Source organism: Staurois parvus, unplaced genomic scaffold, assembly GCF_062004578.1.
Source record: "Staurois parvus isolate SC_StPar_1 unplaced genomic scaffold, SC_StPar_1.0 ptg000827l, whole genome shotgun sequence".
Classification (NCBI taxonomy): domain Eukaryota; kingdom Metazoa; phylum Chordata; class Amphibia; order Anura; family Ranidae; genus Staurois; species Staurois parvus.
The window spans coordinates 3,254,589-3,275,523 of NW_028318623.1; the positions used below are offsets into that span (position 1 = coordinate 3,254,589).

The 20,935-nt window shown below is 44.6% G+C and overlaps 1 protein-coding gene across 1 annotated transcript in view; it reads left to right on the plus strand.

Moving 5' to 3' along the window:
- SHANK1 (SH3 and multiple ankyrin repeat domains 1) overlaps positions 1–20,935 on the plus strand; it is a 724,545-nt gene that overhangs the window by 517,690 nt on the left and 185,920 nt on the right. The window contains exons 13-14 of the mRNA XM_089655187.1: positions 663–776; positions 15,476–15,551. Coding sequence (XP_089511313.1) covers positions 663–776; positions 15,476–15,551 — 190 coding nt within the window. The remainder of the gene's footprint in view (positions 1–662; positions 777–15,475; positions 15,552–20,935) is intronic.

A 20,935-nucleotide genomic window follows, 5' to 3' on the forward strand; every position in this document is an offset into this window, starting at 1 on the left:
ATCCATTGTATACTAGTGCCTAGCTGTGAATGGTCCCAGAGATCACATGCACATGTCATGTGATTAGCTGTGGCCAAATCACAGCTAAGCACAAAAAAAAAACAAAAAAAAACCTGAATGAATCGATGTCATTCAGCTAAATGCTTGCTTATAGAAAAGTAATTCTTTGCTATAAGCAGAGTAAAAAAAAAAAAAAAAAATACTGATCACTTCCCCAAAGTAGTACAATGTTACTATGGTAACATTGTACTACTTTGGTCATAGTACTACTTGGGTCCAAAGTCGCATGACAAGTTGTACCCCATGTTTTCCAATGACAAACATTCATATCTGTGCGACGTCAAGCCGCAGCGACTTGAAAGTAGTTTCTGCACTACTTTGGTATGATTTGAGGGCCATATACTTCAATGTAAACCCTCCAAAGTCGCATGAACGTTGCACCTGAATGATATATATACGACTTGTGTGTGACTTTGTAGAGTAGAAACAATCATCCTTGGTCAAAACCAAAATGGCACCAAAGTCGCATCAAGCTGCATTGAAACTCACACGATTTTGAAGTCGCACAAGTGTGAATGGAGCCCAAAAGTGATCTCTGAACACCTTCCTTCTGCTCTATTCATGTAATCTGAAGTGATTTTGATCTTTTTTGTGTTGGACAGTTCTCAGCGTGGGAGAAGGAGGATTCTGGGAAGGAAACGCCAGAGGTCGCAATGGTTGGTTCCCTTCGGACTGTGTTGAGGAAATACCCACAAAACCCCAAGAAGGAAAACAAGGTACCGCAGTTTTCTCAATTTAACCCTTTCGCTGCCAGAGCCATTTTTTTTTGCTTTTGTTTTTTTTTTTTTTTGCACACATGTTTAAAAAATTATTTCATGCCTGTAGATTGCACAAAACCCCGAGTCGTGGCTGTCAATCACCCGGTCCCGGCCAGTAATTACCAGCGCCCCGTGATTTCCAAGGATCACGGATGGGGAGGAGGACTGTTTTGTTTACTAACAGTCCTCCTCCCTGTCAGCTCAGACACACTGCACAGTACAGCCATCCACAGCAGTGTGATTACAGTGAAGCACACAGACACCGCCCCCTAGTAAAACTCTCCCTGCACACAGTTAACCCTTTGATCGCCCTCATTTTAACCCTTTCCTGCCCAGTACCCCCTACCCGGAAATGCAAAATCAAGTATATGTACGTGATTTTGCGCACCCGTGCCGCCCTGTATCAGTATTTCTGCTGATTGTACATCTGTGATGAATCAGCCCAAACACACAAATTACTCATCCTTCATTATGCAGAACAAGCAAGGATAGGAGCAGGGGCGGGCTGACAACTCATGGGGCCCCCGGGCAGTTGGGGATCATGGGGACCCTGTGTCCTTGCCCACACTCAAAGCACATAAAAAAAAGCCTATAAAAGCTACCAGGGGCATTTCATGGGGCCCCCTACTGACCCCGGGCCCTCGAGTGATCGAATGGTCAGTCCGCCCCTGGATAGGAGTAAGCCGGATATAAAAGTATTGCACCACAAGGTAAGCAAAAAAGAAAAAAAACCTATACAGACGTATCGTACCTACTATTGTATTCGAATGTTAAATGCATATATTGTTCTGTTGAGTTCTATGAGAAGTTAAAGGGTAACTCCGCTTTTGTTGAGAAAAAATACCCCTCTGGGTGATCCATGTAAATTGCATGGATTTTTGTTGCAGATTCCTACCTTTTGTTATCCTGTTGAAGTAGCTGTTTGTTTGTTTGTGTCCATGGGCAGGATGAATCTGTGTGGGAGTGGTTTTATAATCATCAATCAGCTGCTGCTCCTGCAGGGCTCTAATGAGGAAAGTGGCGGGGTCTGCATCCCTTAACCCCAGGTTCACACCTAAGTGTTCTCCGCAGCGTTTTGTACAAACGCACTACAGTCCATTTTACATGATTTCCTAAGGGGCAGGTTCACATCTCCGCGTTTTTCACCCAGTGCTTTTTTTGGTAAAGGTCCAATGACACACTGATCACCGAGAAATGCAATTGCCGGTTATCAGCTGCAGTTTCTGTCAAAGGATGGATCAGCACCAGGGGCGGACTGACCATTTGGAAACTCGGGCACTGCCCGAGGGACCGGGGTCAGTAGGGGGCCCCATGAGATACCCCTGGTACCTTTTTCATAGGCTTTTTTGAGTTTGGGCAAGGACACAGGGGCCCCATGATCCTCTATTGCCCGGGGGCCCCATGAGTTGTCAGTCCGCTCCTGATCAGCACCGATCATTAGGGCTCTAATGATCAGTGCCCTGATGATCGGGTCCCAGCAGTGCCACCCACAAGTGGCCAGCAGTGCCACCCACCTGTGCCCATCAGTGCCCACCTGTGCCACCCACCAGTGCCCATTAGTGCAGCCCAGCAGTGCCACCCACCAGTGCCCATCAGTGCAGCCCAGCAGTGCCACCCACCAGTGCCGCCAGTCAGTGCTCATCAGTGCCACCTATCAGTGCCCATCAGTGCCTCCTACTAGTGCCGCCCATCAGTGCCATCTCATCAGTGTCACCTATCAGTGCCCATCAGTGTAGGAGAAAAATTACCTGTTTACAAAATTTTTTAATAGAAACAAAGAAAAAACATTTTTTTTCAATTTTTTTGCTCCTTTTTTGTTTATAGTGCAAAAAATAAAACACCCAGCAGTGATTAAATAACACCAAAAGAAAGCTCTATTTGTGTGAAAAAATGATAAAATTTCATATGGGTACAATGTTGCATGACCGCGCAATTGTCATTCAAAGTGTGACAGCGCTGAAAGCTGGAAATTGGCCTGGGCAGGAAGGGGGTAGAAGTGCCCTGTAGGCAGGAAGGGGGTAGAAGTGCCCTGTAGGCAGGAAGGGGCTAGAAGTGCCCTGTAGGCAGGAAGGGGGTATAAGTGCCCGGAAGGCAGGAAGGGGGTAGAAGTACCATGTAGGCAGGAAGGGGGTAGAAGTGCCCGGAAGGCAGGAAGGGGGTAGAAGTGCCCGGAAGGCAGGAAGGGAGTATAAGTGCCCGGAAGGCAGGAAGGGGGTAGAAGTGCCCTGTAGGCAGGAAGGGGGTATAAGTGCCCTGTAGGCAGGAAGGGGGTATAAGTGTCCTGTAGGCAGGAAGGGGGTATAAGTGCCCGGAAGGCAGGAAGGGGGTAGAAGTGCCCTGTAGGCAGGAAGGGGGTATAAGTGCCCGGAACGCAGGAAGGGGGTAGAAGTGCCCGGAAGGCAGGAAGGAGGTAGAAGTGCCCGGAAGGCAGGAAGGGGGTAGAAGTGCCCGGAAGGCAGGAAGGGGGTAGAAGTGCCCGGAAGGCAAGGGGTTAAACACAAAAAGGTGCATTTTTGGTTCTATAGACGTCAATGGAAATGCTGCAGAAAAGCATGTCGTGCGTTTTTACTGTGTTTCGTGTTTTAAAGCTGCCTAGCAACAATAAAAAAAAATGCACCAAAAACACGGCAAAAATGCATGTGCAAAAAAATGCAAAACGCACTGCAGAAACAGATCAAATGCACACTGCATAGGTGTAAACCTAGCTTCAGGGCCAGTTCACACGACATGCGTTTCAGTTGCTTTTTTTCTGCATCCAAAATGCACAGAAAGTAGGTGATATGGTTGTCAGTGTCATAGTTCACATCAGTGCTTGCAGTTCCAGGGCGTTCAGGTTGCAGAAAAGAAAGTAGAACAGGCTGCATTTTTTACTGTACTGGAAAGTGGTAAAACGCATAAAAAACGCACTGGAACGCACATGTCCCTATTTAAATTGAAGAAAAAATAAACTGGAATGCATAAAAAATGCACCGGATTGGGTCAAAAATGTGCATGCGGAAACGCACCTGGGACGCATCTGCACTGCGTTTCTATAGTGTGAACCAACCCTTAGGCCAGATTCATTTTGCGTTTTTGATTTGTTTTCGACGTGTTTCGCGTTTTTTTGCCAGTAGGAAATGATTGACTTGGATGTGACTTGGATGTGACTTTGAAGCAACTGTGGATGGGTGTGACTTGGAATGTGACTTTTGGATGGGTGCGACTTGGATGCAACTTTGATGCAACTTTGGATGGGTGCGACTTGGAGGCAACTTTGATGCAACTTTGGATGGGTGCAACTTGGAATGTGACTTTTGGATGGGTGCGACTTGGATGCAACTTTGGATTGGTGTGACTTGGATACAACTTTGATGCGACTTTGGATTGTTTGCGACTTGGATGCAACTTTGATGCAACTTTGGATGGGTGAAACTTTGATGCAACTTTGGATGGGTGTGACTTGGAATGTGACTTTTGGATGGGTGTGGCTTGGATGCAACTTTGATGCAACTTTGGATGGGTGAGACTTTGATGCAACTTTGGATGGGTGTGACTTGGAATGTGACTTTTGGATGGGTGTGACTTGGAATGTGACTTTTGGATGGGTGTGAGTTGGATGCAACTTTGATGCAACTTTGGATGGGTGTGACTTGGATGCAACTATGATGCAACTTTGGATGGGTGAGACTTTGATGCAACTTTGGATGGGTGTGACTTGGATGCAACTTTGATGCAACTTTGGATGGGTGTGACTTGGATGCAACTTTGATGCAACTTTGGATGGGTGTGACTTGGATGCAACTATGATGCAACTTTGGATGGGTGAGACTTTGATGCAACTTTGGATGGGTGTGACTTGGATGCAACTTTGATGCAACTTTGGATGGGTGTGACTTGGATGCAACTTTATAATCATCATAAACAGCGCACATAATATAAGAGGCGTATATTTCACCAGAATCTGGAGAGTGCGGTGTATGTTGGTTGAAGCTCTGCTGTAAGGTGGAAGCACTTTTTTTGAACAAAGACTTTTTTTGTTTGTTTTTTAATTTTTATATTTTTTATTTTTTTTTTTGACACTTTTATATATTTTTCATAATTTTATATGATTCTTGGAGTAGGACTATTTGTTTATTCTATTTAATTGTCATATGTTTTTATTATTTGTGCTGTTTATGATGATTTTATATTTTTTGGTGTTTATTGCACTTGTACAGCAGCATTTAATTTACTTATTAATTGGGTATATACTTTTCTTTGGCGCTGGGGATTTGTTATTATAAGTTTTGATGCAACTTTGGATGGGTGCGATTTGGAATGTGACTTTTGCATGGTTGCAACTTCGATGCAACTTTGGATGGGTGTGACTTGGAATGTGACTTTTGGATGGGTGCGACTTGGATGCAACTTTGATGCAAGTTTGGATGGGTGCGACTTGGATGCAAGTTTGGATGGGTGTAACTTGGAGGCAACTTTAGATGGGTGTAACTTGGAATGTGACTTTTGGATGGTTGCGACTTGGATGCAACTTTGGATGGGTGCGACTTGGATGCAATTTTGATGCAACTTTGAATGGGTGTGACTTGGAATGTGACTTTGGATGGGTGTGACTTGGAATGTGACTTTGGATGGGTGTGACTTGGAATGTGACTCTGATGCACCTTTAGATGGGTGCGACTTTGATGCAACTTTGGATGGGTGCATCTTGGAATGTGACTTTTGAATGGTTGCAACTTTGATGCAACTCTGGATGGGTGTGACTTGGATGCAACTTTGATGAAGCTTTGGATGGGTACGACTTGGATGCAACTTGGATGGGTGCGACTTTGATGAAACTTTGGATGGGTGCGACTTTGATGAAACTTTGGATGGGTGCGACTTGGAATGTGACTTTGGATGGGTGCGACTTGGAATGTGACTTTGGATGGGTGCGACTTGGACGCAACTTTAGATGGATGCAACTTTGATGAAACTTTGGAAGGGTGCGACTTGAAATGTGACTTTTAGATGGTTGCGACTTGGATGCAACTTTGGATGGGTGTGACTTGGAATGTGACTTTGGATGGGTGTGACTTGGAATGTGACTCTGATGCACCTTTAGATGGGTGCGACTTTGATGCAACTTTGGATGGGTGCAACTTGGAATGTGACTTTTGAATGGTTGCAACTTTGATGCAACTCTGGATGGGTGTGACTTGGATGCAACTTTGATGAAGCTTTGGATGGGTACGACTTGGATGCAACTTGGATGGGTGCGACTTTGATGAAACTTTGGATGGGTGCGACTTGGAATGTGATTTTGGATGGGTGCGACTTGGAATGTGACTTTGGATGGGTGCGACTTGGACGCAACTTTAGATGGATGCAACTTTGATGAAACTTTGGAAGGGTGCGACTTGAAATGTGACTTTTAGATGGTTGCGACTTGGATGCAACTTTGGATGGGTGTGACTTGGAATGTGACTTTGGATGGGTGTGACTTGGATGCAACTTTGATGCAGCTTTGGATGGGTGTGACTTGGAAGCAACTTTGATGCAGCTTTGGATGGGTGCGACTTGGACGCAACTTTAGATGGATGCAACTTTGATGAAACTTTGGAAGGGTGCGACTTGAAATGTGACTTTTAGATGGTTGCGACTTGGATGCAACTTTGGATGGGTGCGACTTGGAATGTGACTTTGGATGGGTGTGACTTGGATGCAACTTTGGATGGGAGCAACTTGGAATGTGACTTTTGGATGGTTGCAACTTTGATGCAACTCTGGATGGGTGTGACTTGGATGCAACTTTGATGAAGCTTTGGATGGGTGTGACTTGGATGCAACTTAGATGGGTGCGACTTTGATGAAACTTTGGATGGATGCGACTTGGAATGTGACTTTGGATAGATGTGACTTGGAATGTGACTTTGGATGGGTGCGACTTGGAATGTGACTTTGGATGGGTGTGACTTGGAATGTGACTTTGGATGGGTGCGACTTGGATGCTACTTTGATGAGTCCAGAAGAGAAGATGGGCGCACACCACAGGACTGATATGAAGTGAAGAAATATTTACTGATTTATAAACTGATGAAGGTTATGAATCAGCTCATATTCATGTGAAACGCGTCAACCTACAGCCTGCTTGTCCTGAGTGCCGTTCCTTGGATGCGACTTGGATGCAACTTTGGATGGGTGCTACTTGGATGCAACTTAGGATGGGTGCGACTTGGAATGTAGTTTTTGGATGGGTGCGACTTGGATGCAACTTTGATGCAACTTTGGATGGGTGTGACTAGGATGCAACTTTGATGCAACTTTGGATGGGTGTGACTTGGATGCAACTTTGATGCAACTTTGGATGGGTGCGACTTGGATGCAACTTTGGATGGATGTGACTTTGATGAAACTTTGGATGGGTTCGACTTGGAATGTGACTTTTGGATGGTTGCGACTTGGATGAATCTTTGATGCAACTTTGGATGGGTGTGACTTGGATGCTACTTTGATGAGTCCAGAAGAGAAGATGGGCGCACACCACAGGACTGATATGAAGGGAAGAAATAATTACTGATTTATAAACTGATGAAGGTTATGAATCGGCTCATATTCATGTGAAACGCGTCAACCTGCAGCCTGCTTGTCCTGAGTGCCGCTTCTCTGACTACAGATTACTAAATATTTCTTCACTTCATTTCAGTCCTGTGTATAACTTCCAACTGTCCTTGAATTCGAGGGAATGACCCTGATTAACCCCCGGTCGCACTGGGTGCGACTTGGCAAGCAATTTGCATGCCCTGTGACTTGCAAATTGCATGTTAAGTCGCACCTTATTGGAGTTATTGGTCTTATCGGTGGGGTTCTGACTTGGTCAGTTTGTTGCGATTTCACATAGAAACTACAATAGAAATCGCACTGGAAATTGTTGGGAAATCTTCAGAAAACTCTGTGAAATCGCAAACAAAATGCGCAATTTTAAATCGCTTCTAGTGTGAACCAAGCCTTACATAGAAGTCACACAATTACGTGGCCTACCACTTGGTGGCTGAGTTGCTGTTGTTCCCAGTTGCTCCCACTAACAGTTGAGCATGCATTCACTATACCCGGTCTCCCCGGACCCTGCATTCACTATACCCGGTCTCCCCGGACCCTGCATTCACTATACCCGGTCTCCCCGGACCCTGCATTCACTATACCCGGTCTCCCCGGACCCTGCATTCACTATACCCGGTCTCCCCGGACCCTGCATTCACTATATCTGGTCTCCCCGGACCCTGCATTCACTATATCTGGTCTCCCCGGACCCTGCATTCACTATATCTGGTCTCCCCGGACCCTGCATTCACTATATCTGGTCTCCCCGGACCCTGCATTCACTATATCCGGTCTCCCATGACCCTGCATTGACTATATCCGGTCTCCCAGGACCCTGCATTCACTATATCTGGTCTCCCAGGGCCCTGCATTCACTATATCCGCTCTCCCCGGACCCTGCATTCACTATATCCGCTCTCCCCGGACCCTGCATTCACTATATCCGCTCTCCCCGGACCCTGCATTCACTATATCCGCTCTCCCCGGACCCTGCATTCACTATATCCGGTCTCCCCGGACCCTGCATTCACTATATCCGGTCTCCCCGGACCCTGCATTCACTATATCCGGTCTCCCCGGACCCTGCATTCACTATATCCGGTCTCCCCGGACCCTGCATTCACTATATCCGGTCTCCCAGGACCCTGCATTCACTATATCTGGTCTCCCAGGACCCTGCATTCACCATATCTGCTCTCCCCGGACCCTGCATTCACTATATCTGGTCTCCCCGGACCCTGCATTCACTATATCTGGTCTCCCAGGACCATGCACTCACTATATCTGGTCTCCCCGGACCCTGCATTCACCATATCTGCTCTCCCCGGACCCTGCATTCATTATATCTGGTCTCCCCGGACCCTGCATTCACTATATCTGCTCTCCCCGGACCCTGCACTCACTATATCTGGTCTCCCCGGACCCTGCATTCACTATATCTGCTCTCCCCGGACCCTGCACTCACTATATCTGGTCTCCCCGGACCCTGCATTCACCATATCTGCTCTCCCCGGACCCTGCATTCACTATATCTGGTCTCCCCGGACCCTGCATTCACTATATCCGCTCTCCCAGGACCCTGCATTCACCCTATCCAGTCTCCCGGACCCTGCATTCACTATATCTGGTCTCCCCGGACCCTACATTCACTATATCTGGTCTCCCCGTTTACATCTAACCCGCACTAACTCGCCCTCCTTTCCTGGCCTGCTAAGCCTGTGCTTGGATCAAGGATCTGGTAGGAATTTTAGTGGGGATCCCACGCCCCCCCCCCCCCATTTTTTCTGGGTGGGGTTCCCCTTAAAACTCCTATCAGGCCCAAAGGGCCTGGTGTGGCTTTTAGAGGGAAACACCATGCACTTTTTTAAAATGTAATTTAACAAAAAATGTCAGTCCTTCTGCAGCAGGTTCTAAACATTGTACAGATGTGCAACTGTGCAGGTAGTTTAAGGGACACCCCCCTTCCCCGCATGATATTTAAAGCAATTCTTATTTCTTTTCTTTTTTTTTTTTTTTTTTTTTACTTTAAAGTGGAGTTCCAGCTGAAAAAAAAAAAGTCAGCAGCTACAAAAACTGTAGCTGCTGACTTTTAAAATACAGCCACTTACCTGTCCCTCGGTCCAGCGGTGTCCTCACCATGGCTGGTTTCACTGGCCGTCTTCTCTCCTCGGCATCTTTATTGTGGGCAACCTTCTGTGACAGCTTGTGGCTTCACAGCCGTGTGCCCACTGCGCATGCGCGAGAAGCGTTGCACTTTGTGAATTACCCCATAGTCTTCTGGGACCTGTCACGTGTCCCAGAAGACTATGGGAAGGGAGGGGGGAGGACAACTCCTGCTTCCGATCGCCTAAAGTGATCGCAGCGGAAGTGGGAGCGGGTACCTGTCAAATTCAGGTACCCACTCCCCAAAGGTTCCAATCCTTAATGGGGTCAAAGGCTTAAAGTGGAACGTCCCCTTTTGGGTGGAACTCCGCTTTAAGCAATGAAAAATGATTGCCCCTTTTAAAAATGGTACTTTTTGAAAAAAGTTTTTCACTAATTCATGTCCCTCAGGGCAGTACCCGAGTCCCCACCCCCCCCCCCTTTATTGCCAATAACTTGCATATAAGCCTTCAAAATGGGCACCTTTCAATTTAAAGTTCGAGTCCCATAGACTTTGTTTGCAGTCAAACTTTCGTTAGGTTTGAATGTTCGACCACAAACCGAACGGGGAAGGGGGGGGGGGTCCGGCCCACCATGGTGCCATTGTGGCTGCAAGCCTTAAACAATGACATTAGTCCAACTGGGAAGCAGGGGCGGACTGGCAACTCATGGGGCCCCTGGGCAATAGGGAATCATGGGGCCCCTGTGTCCTTGCCCAAACTAAAAAAAGCCTATGAAAAAGGTACCAGGGGCAGCTCATGGGGCCCTTTACTGACCACGGGCCCTCAGGCAGTGCCCGAGTTTCCAAATGGTCAGTCCACCCCTGGGCAAGCGGAAGTGCTAACCATTTAGCCACTGCACTGCCCATGGACTTTTGTCTTTTTTCAGCGTTTCAGCCAGACTAACTATGTAACTAGATGTAACTATGTACCATATCTACCATGGTTTGCCAATACCAGTTGACCCCGGGCCCTCGGGCAATGTCCAAGTTTCCAAATGGTCAGTCCGCCCCTGCTGGGAAGTGATTAGTGCATAGATTCATTTGTAGCACTTTTGTTGGCAAGGTCGAGGTGGATATAAGAGATGTTTTTCAGCAGAAAGCAGCGTGACTTTGATAGGACTTTAATATGGGGAAATGAGCGCCGTGCAGCGTCAGCATTGATCACTAGACGGAGGGCTTGTTGTGAGGGAATGATAACTACGTTAGGATGAAAAAAGACGATCAGCTCATGCCCAGGATGAAGTAAAAATTCACTTTATTAGCTCAATAGTAAAAACAGCATGCCGGCAAACTCGATTCGACCCGACTGGGTTTTGTTCACAGCTACCGCGAACGATGACTGCATTGTTCATTGTGAAAACAATTCAGTACAGGAGTGTTAGGCAGGATGGGATTTTGAACAGATCTGAATATGGTTTCAATTATTTATCCAGTTTTGAATAGGTTTACAATAGAACGTATCCGCTAAAGGAGAGACAGTTTGTCGTGTTGGCCAGCAGAGGGAACGAGAAGCCTCATGCAGAAGAATACAGTTCAGCGCCATCGGCATACAGATGGTATTTGAATATAAAGCTGCTAATTAATCATCCCAGGGTGCAATGTGCAGTGTTAATACTAAAAGACCAGCTAATGATCCCCCCCGCCCCACCCGTGGCACTCCAGCTGTTAGGAGAGGAAATGGATCGAATGGTTGGTCAGCCCAGAAGACCTCGGAGACTAGATGAAAAGATGGTGACCAACTGTGTCGAAGGCAGCAGATAGATCAAGTAGTACTTGCAAGGCGTATTCACGTGTAAACAGAACATGCCATGGGGAACATGGGAGCTGACTTGTTTCTTCAGGTGCATGCTCCAGTGCCGTCATATTTGCTTCACTACTCAAGAGAGTCTCTGACCTGGAACAGATATGAGCATATTGGGTGGCCTGAGAGCTGACATACATACAGTACACCTGTTTCAGGTCAATAAATCAAATCCCTGGGGCAAGTGCTTGTCAACAGCCTTTGTATTTGTTCTGACAAAAATGTATTAAGCTGGCTTTACAACAGTTAGATTTTCCCTGGATTTGATCTACGAGATCATCAAAATTTACCAATAACTAAGTTTTGCTCAAAAGTCCACTTAATCAGCCAATTTATAGCCACTTACCTAATGTAAGGTGGATAGGTACGACCATTTGGAAACTCGGGCACTGCCAGAGGGCCCAGGGTCAGTAGGGGGCCCCATTAGATACCCCTGGTACCTTTTTCATAGGCTTTTTTGAGTTTGGGCAAGGACACCGGGGCCCCATGATCCCCTATTGCCCGTGGGGTCAGTAGGCTGGCCCCATGAGATGCCCCTGGAACCTTTTTTATAGGCTTTTATGAGTTTGGGCAAGGACACAGGGGCCCCATGATCCCCTATTGCCCGGGGGGCTCCATGAGTTGTCAGTCCACCCCTGGGTGCAACTGGTATTGGCAAACCATGGTAGATATGGTACATAGTTACATCTAGTTACATAGTTAGTCTGGCTGAAAAAAGACAAAAGTCCATGGGCAGCACAGTGGCTTAGTGGTTAGCACTTCCGCTTGCCAGTACTAGGGTCATTGGTTTGAATCCCAACCACAGCACCACCTGCCTGGAGTTTGCATGTTCTCCCTGTTCCTGCGTGGGTTTTCTCTGGGTACTCCGGCTTCCTCCCACACTCCAAAGACATGTTAGTTAATTGGCTCCTGTCTAAACTTACCCTGAGTTAGGGACCTTAGATTGTACGCCCCTTGAGGGTTAGGGACTGATGTGAATGTACAATATATATGTAATGCACTGCGTAAATTGACTGCACTATATACAGTATCTCACAGAAGTTAGTACACCCCTTACATTTTACCAACCAACCTTAGCACCACCTGCCTGGAGTTTGCATGTTCTCCCTGTGCCTGTGTAGGTTTCCTCCAGGTACTCCGGTTTCCTCTCACACTCCAAAGACATGCTGGGAGGTTAATTAGATCCTGTCTAAATTGGCCCTAGTATGTAGGTTAGGGACCTTAGATTGTACACCCCTTGAGGGGTAGGGACTGATGTGAATGTACAATATATATGTAAAGTGCTGCGTAAATTGCGCTTTAGAAGTACCTGAAATAAATAATAATAGTTCAACCATAGAAAAAACCCAGGAACACTTAGGAATAGTCCAGACATTTGTCCTGTACTTTGATTCAGGAAAGCAGCAAGCATGTAGGCAGGTGCAGTCCACTTTCTCCATAGTAGGTGGAGCTCAACCGCAGCTGTACTGGAGCTGAAGATGAAGTCAGGAGAAACCTGGTTTCCTGGTTCCTTGAGGCAGCGTTCTGGTTGGCTTCACTGTATTAAGGTGACCCCTGGCGGCCACCTTGGGTCAGCAGAGTCTTTTAAGTCCCCAGGTTTTGGTGCGTATAGGATAGGAAAGGGAAAGAGCACCTGTCTGTCAGGGAAAGCGATAGCAATAGGGAGAGGTTCCTAATGAGGAGGCACAGGCTAGGGACACGACATCCTACTTCAGAAGCCTCCCCATTGGGACTGGACCAGCCAGGCTGCATTCCACCCTCTAGACAGACGCTGTCAGTGCACCTGACCCTGCTGTGCCTACAAGTCACTTGAAACCAGGGGCGGACTGACCAATTGGAAACCCGGGTACTACCTGAGGGCCCGGGGTCAGTAGGGGGCACCATGAGATGCCCCTGGTACCTTTTTCATAGGCTTTTTTGAGTTTGGGCAAGGACACGGGCCCCATGATCCCCTATTGCCCGGGGGCCCCATGAATTGTCAGTCCACCCCTGTGTATGTGTAACCTAGATTTCTCAAGCACACATGGGGAGGGGTTCAGGGTTTATGACTGATGTGGAGAAAACAAACCTTATTTTTCTGAATCTTAAGTTCTTATCTGGGTCCTGGAGTTCGGAGGATTTGTAGAGTTTTAGATGTGATAATAATAAATAGTGTAGTGTAAGGCACTAACTGGCAGGATGGTGAACAGTGTGTATGTGTCATCTAGGTTTCTTCAACGCACATGGTGGGAAGCTTCAGTTTGATGGCGAGAAAACAAACATTTTGTTTATGCTGAATCTTAAGTCATTTTTAGGTCCTACAGCCCAGAGGGTTTGTAGAGCTTTAGAGCCTCCATTCTTATTCCACATCTTTCCAGGTAGCCACACATTGTTATTAGTCTCAGCCATGCACAAGGCTTTATATACAGTATGTGAACTGATGGTTCTCTTGTTCTGGGAGGACATCATATGACGTCCTCCCATTCTCACCGCGTATGCGCGGCTCAGGGAGTGTGCAGCGCGGCGATCGGTGGTGCGCTGTGTCCCTCGGACACAGCGGATCACGGAAAGAGCTGAAGATGTCGGCTCGGTCATGTGATCAGCTGTGTCCAATCACAGGTGATCGCATGTAAACAGGGAAATTCCGGTTATCTGCATTTCTCGCCTCTCGAGCCGTCACGCTGACAGAGGAGAGGAGAGCCGGTAATCAGCTTTCTGTGGAGGGGACATCTACACTGATCATCAGGGCACTGATGATCAGTGTAGCCCCAGCAGTGCCACCTGTCAGTGTCCATCAGTGCCTTGTGTTAGTGCTCATCAGTGCCTTGTGCCAGTGCCCATCAGTGCCACATCAATGTCACATATCAGTGCCTACCACTGCACATCAATACCACATATTAGTGCCCATCTGAGCTGCCCTTCAGTATCACCCATCAGTGCCAGACAGTGCCACCTATCAAAGCCAATCAGTGCCACCTATCAGTGCTGCCAATCAGTGCCACCTATCAGTGCCAGTCAGTGCCACCTGTCAGTGTGAATCAGTGCTGCCTAGCAGTGGCGCTTAACAGTGCCATTCAGTGGCGCCTAACAGTGCCAGTCAGTGGCGCCTAACAGTGCCAGTCAGTGCCGCCTAACAGTGCCGCCTAACAGTGCCTCCTCATCAGTGCCCATGAGTGCCACCTATCAGTGTCCATCAGTGCAGCCTTTCAGTGCCCATCACTGCAGCCTCATTAGCGCACATCAGTGAAGGAGAAAAATCACTTATTTACAACATTTTATAACAAAAACTAAGAAAAAACTTTTTTTTTTCAAAATTTTCAGTGGTTTTTGGTTTGTTTAAAAAAAAATTAAAAAAACAGAGGTGATTAAATACCACCAAAATAAAGCTCTATCTGTCACAAAAAAATTATAAACATTTTATACAGGTACAGTGTTGCATGACCGCGCAATTGTCATTCAAAGTGTTACAGCACTGAAAGCTGGAAATTGGCCCGGGCAGGAAGGGGGTATAAGTGCCCGGTAGGCTTGTGGTTAAAAAAAAGGTCCTAAAAGCAAACGCACATAAATGCGCATAAACGCGGTATGCAAACACAAAAAACAGACTTTTTAACCTACATTTTTCAGCAGTCAGTTTCCATCGTTCAGAAGTGTTTTCCAAATGTCCCGTGTACATGGAGCCTAAGTCGAGACGCTTGTTTTACGTTAGTGGGATGTTGAATTGTATGACGGTTATTGACTTTTGATCTGGATTTGAAAGCTGTATTTGAAGTCATTTGATTCAGGCCTTTTTAAAATGATACTATTTGCTGAATGAACATAGAAGTCTTCCTACTTGTGTATTTGCTGTGCTATGATACTATTACTGTCCTCTGACCCCAGTGCAATTCTGTTGTCCAAGCTGTCATTGAAATTTCAGTGAAAATGATACAATTCTCTAGGTGACAGTGCCTGTTATTGATTTTCTTGCAGCACCTATCAAGGATGCTTCACTGTCTGATAATAGGACATCTCCACATTGGTCACATCTAAATTAAAACCGCAAATATGGCAAAGCTGCAAGAAAATTTGTGAAAACCATGTCGCAAATTCGGGTTAATGTTACAATGACTATTTCCTGAAAATATAAGACCATTTCCCCACTTGATGTAAGCCTCACACTATTTTTTTTTTTTTTGTCAGAGAGCCGGAGTGACAAAGCCAAGCGCTTGTTTAGACACTACACGGTTGGATCCTACGACAGCTTTGATGCTCCTAGGTAAGAGATTCTCACTCTTCTTTATGCTGGGTTCCATCTGTCCACGGACATCATAGCAATGAGCTGTGCCTTCAAGGACATTTGCAGGTGTGATTATTGCATGGAGTGGTGCCAGGCACTTCATGGTGGTCAGTGGAAAGTGAAAAAAAATTGAGATTTTGGAAATATGATGTTTTTCCTTGCACGTTGAATGGATTCGATATTAAAATAAAGACTTAAACCTATGTTGTTTGTTGGGATAAATAAGAGTGACAGCAGGGCCGAAATGTATACCTTTCCATCTGAAATACATCTTCTGAAAGGGGCAATCAATGAATCTAAACTTGGCTTCTTCATCAGCAGAAATGCCTTATGGCCAAATGAATTTGGTCATCTAAATTCTGGTGAAAGGAATAATTGGCCTTCCCCTCAACAGATATGATGTGACCAAACTCTTGGACTTTCTTTAGGAAAACTCTTCAGCCCTTCTGTTGCTTGTTGTCTATCTGCCCCAGTGGAACTGTTACTGTAATTGTAACTTGAGTTTGAGGATAGGTATGCTTTAAGGTTTGGTATTTGTGTGTTTTTTCACATTGGCTTCTCTGTAGGCTTTCTGAGGGTTTGGAAGTAGGACAATCCTTTATCTTGACCGAGGTCCTTATAGCCATCTCCATGTGGTCATCTTTATCATCAGGAAGTAGATGCTGGTAGTATTCTGAGCTTGAGAGAAAATTCTAATGCATCCCTCATCATAATGTATCTCTACACTAGAGTACCAACACCTTATGTCCTTTATCTTGACCGAGGCCCATATAGCCATCTCCATGTGGTCATCTTTATCATCAAGAAGTAGATGCTGGTAGTATTCTGAGCTTGAGAGAAAATTCTAATGCATCCCTCATCATAATGTACCTCTACACTAGAGTACCAACACCTTATGTCCTTCAGTCCAAACACTTAACTGAACTCCTAAAACTAGATTTAAAGCAGAACTCCATGAAAAACAAAAAATTCTCCCATGCAGTGGGGCTGTGCCTGCATTGCATGAGGTAGAGTATTATTATACAATATTTATATAGCGCCAACAGTTTGCTCAGCGCTGTACATTACAATGGGAGACAATACATGAGACAGTACAAAAACAATACAATGCGATACACGAGGGGTTCGAGGTAATACTAAAGCGTCCTTTTTTTTGTAATAAAATAACAAACATTATCATACTTACCTGCTCTGTGCAGTAGTTTTGCAGCCCCAGTCTTCTTTTCAGGCCCCCCGCCAGCACTCCAGGCTCCTACCTCTCGAGCAGTGCCCCCAGAGAAAGCTACTTGCTCTGGGGGCTCGTTCCTGAGCCGCTGATCTATGCATCCATAAGACACTTAGAGCCATGGCTCAGCCCCACCCCCTGCTCTTCCCTCATTAGCTCACTGTGATTGACAGCAGTTGGAGCCAAAGAGCTCCTGCTACTGTCTCAGCCAATTAGGAGGGAGAGTCCCCATACAGCTGATGCTATCGTGAACATCGCTGAATCGGAGGGGGCTCAGGTAAAGATTGAAGGCGAGACTGGGGCTGCTATGCTGTAAAGGTTTTTTACATTCATAGAATATATGAAGGCAAAAAGCCTTGAGCCTTTACAACCACTTTAACTGCTCGTTTTGTCTAAGGGAGCCCCGAAAGGGTATAATTACCCGATCTTTCTATCCCCTGGAACACATCGCTCCCCCATGTCCAGCGGTTGGCTGTTCCTGCCGTCCTTGTGTTCAGAGCCATCTATGGGCGTAATGAGGTCAGGAAAAGTCCATTCACAAGACCACTAGTGTTCAGGGGGGGTATGGGCAGGAGAGGCAGGATTGGCGAATTAGGCATCCCTAGACAAAAATGAGCAGTTAACCCATGCAGTGCGGAATTTCCTGGAATCCTCCTTTAAACCCTTGACCTCCCTCCATCCTAGCACTTGACACTTCAGACTTGAAGGGAAGCTATAAGGCTGGGTTGCACTATTATATAGTAGCATGCACATTACTGCAATGCAATTCCATGGGGTTGATTTACTAAAACTCAAGCATGCAACATCTTGTGCAGCTGTGCATTGTAGTCAATCAGCTCGTTCAATTAGGCTTTGACAATAAAACATGGAAGTTAATTGGTTTCTATGCAGAGCTACCCAAGATTTTACACTCTCCAGTTATAGTAAATCAACCTCCATGTGTTGCATTCCTGGAAAAGGATCAGGTGTAGTTTTGGCCATGCCGGGGGCCATTGGCAGCCTATTCAAATTAAACAGGATGCCTGAACCCAATGCACATTAAAGCCCCCACGAAATGGCTGGGTGCAACTACACAGATATGAATGTACCCACATAGAAGAAAAATATATTTTAAATACATTTAAAAAATATATATATATATATTTATTTCAGGTACTTATATAGCGCTGTCAATTTACGCAGCGCTTTACATATATATTGTACATTCACATCAGTCCCTAACCCTCAAGGGGCGTACAATCTAAGGTCCCTAACTCACATTCATATATGCACATACAAGGGACAATTTTAGACAGGATCCAATTCACCTACCAGCATGTCTTTGGAGTGTGGGAGGAAACCGGAGTACCCAGAGGAAACCCATGCAGGCACAGGGAGAACATGCAAACTCCAGGCAGGTGGTGCCATGGCTGGGATTTGAACCAACAACCCTAGTACTGCCAGGCAGAAGTGCTAACCATTTAGCCACTGTGCTGCCCATATATATACAGTGGGGATCGAAAGTTTGGGCACCCCAGCTAAAAATTTGTATTAATGTGCATAAAGAAGCCAAGGAAAGATGGAAAAATCTCCAAAAGGCATCAAATTACAGATTAGACATTCTTATAATATGTCAACAAAAGTTAGATTTTATTTCCATCATTTACACTTTCAAAATAACAGAAAACAAAAAAATGGTGTCTGCAAAAGTTTGGGCACCCTGCAGAATTTATAGCATGCACTGCCCCCTTTGCAAAGCTGAGACCTGCCAGTGTCATGGATTGTTCTCAATCATCATCTGGGAAGACCAGGTGATGTCAATCTTAAAGGTTTTAAATGCCCAGACTCATCTGACCTTGCCCCAACAATCAGCACCATGGGTTCTTCTGAGCAGTTGTCTAGAAAACTGAAACTGAAAATAGTTGACGCTCACAAAGCTGGAGAAGGCTATAAGAAGATAGCAAAGCGTTTTCAGATGTCAATATCCTCTGTTCGGAATGTAATTAAGAAATGGCAGTCATCAGGAACAGTGGAAGTTAAAGCAAGATCTGGAAGACCAAGAAAAATATCAGACAGAACAGCTCGCAGGATTGTGAGAAAAACAATCCAAAACCCACGTTTGACTGCACGATCCCTCCAGAAAGATCTGGCAGACACTGGAGTTGTGGTCCACTATTCCACTATAAAGAGATACTTGTACAAATATGGTCTTCATGGAAGAGTCATCAGAAGAAAACCTCTTCTACGTCCTCACCACAAAAATCATCGTTTGATCTTTGCAAATAAACATATAGACAAGCCTGATGCATTTTGGAAACAAGTTCTGTGGACCGATGAGGTTGAAATTGAACTTTTTGGCCGGAATGAGCAAAGGTACGTTTGCAGAAGAAGGGGCACAGAATTTAATGAAAAGAACCTCTGTCCAACTGTTACGCATGGGGTTGGATCAATCATGCTTTGGGGTTGTGTTGCAGCCAGTGGCACAGGGAACATCTCACGAGTAGAAGGAAAAATGGATTCAATAAAATTTCAGCAAATTTTGGATGGTAACTTGATGCCATCTGTGAAAAAGCTGAAGTTAAAGAGAGAATGGCTTCTACAAATGGATAATGATCCTAAACACACCTCAAAATCCACGGGAGATTACATCAAGAGGCGTAAACTGAAGGTTTTCCCATGGCCTTCACAATCTCTTGACCTCAACATAATTGAAAATCTATGGATAGACCTTAAAAGAGCAGTGCGTGACAGACAGCCCAGAAATCTCAAAGAACTGGAAGACTTTTGTAAGGAAGAATGGGCAAAGATACCTCAAACAAGAATTGAAAGACTCTTGGCTGGCTACAAAAAGCGTTTACAAGCTGTGATACTTGACAAAGGGGGCAGTACAAGATATTAACTCTGCAGGGTGCCCAAACTTTTGCAGACGCCATTTTTTTGTTTTCTGTTATTTTGAAAGTGTAAATGATGGAAATAAAATCTAACTTTTGTTGACATATTATAAGAATGTCTAATCTGTAATTTGATGCCTTTTGGAGATTTTTCCATCTTTCCTTGGCTTCTTTATGCACATTAATACAAATTTTTAGCTGGGGTGCCCAAACTTTCGATCCCCACTGTATATATAGATATATCTATATAGATATATCTATATACATATATATATATATATATATATATACATATATATATATATATATATACATATACATACATATATACATATACATACATATATATACATATACAGTATATATATATATATATATATATATATATATAGATAGATAGATAGATAGATCTATCCATATAGATATATATATATCTATATATAGATATATAGATATATATAGATATCTATCTATCTATCTATCTATCTATCTATCTATATCTCTATCTATATATATATTATTGTATATATAGTATTATTAAAATACTATATATACAAACAATACAGATATATACATCTTTGGGCTTGATTCTTTTAAACTTCTTGTAAGTAGCATTGTCTGATGGAGAATAAAGCATTTTAAAGAAGTACTGCACCATGTGGGGTTTCTATTTTTTATTTTCTATGTGATATATGTTTGGAGTATTGGAAGGAATTATTACCTTATACCCTGGAGATCGGGAACCATTACTAGAGAGATCCATACTACTGATTGAAGGGCGATCTGGTCCTTGGAGAATTATATTCATAAGCTCAGCATGCCAGCCATGAGAATGGGAGGCAATTAAGTTTGGTGAGTGCACATCTGAGAGGGGAGCACTACACAGATGTATATTTTGTTTTTCTGCACAATCATTCACGTGGTGATTATTGGAGGATTGAAGTGATTTATTTTGATGAATTTTGCATAATAATTTTTTCTTCGTGTGGTGATCACAAGAATGGACTGAATTATTTGGACTTTTATATGTGTTTATTAATTGAAAATTATTGTTGATGCATGCGCCGCATTAATATTTATTTATTTATTTTTAATATTATTTGATTTTGTGTAATAATTCAATGTGGCAGCAGGTTATTATTATATGAGTTATTTGCACATTTCACATTAATTGATGATTTTATATTATTTTCAAATTATTGGTAATTACACAATTTGTTAACGCAGTTTTTTAGTGATAAAAACCTGAAAATGTAGAAAAGGGGTAC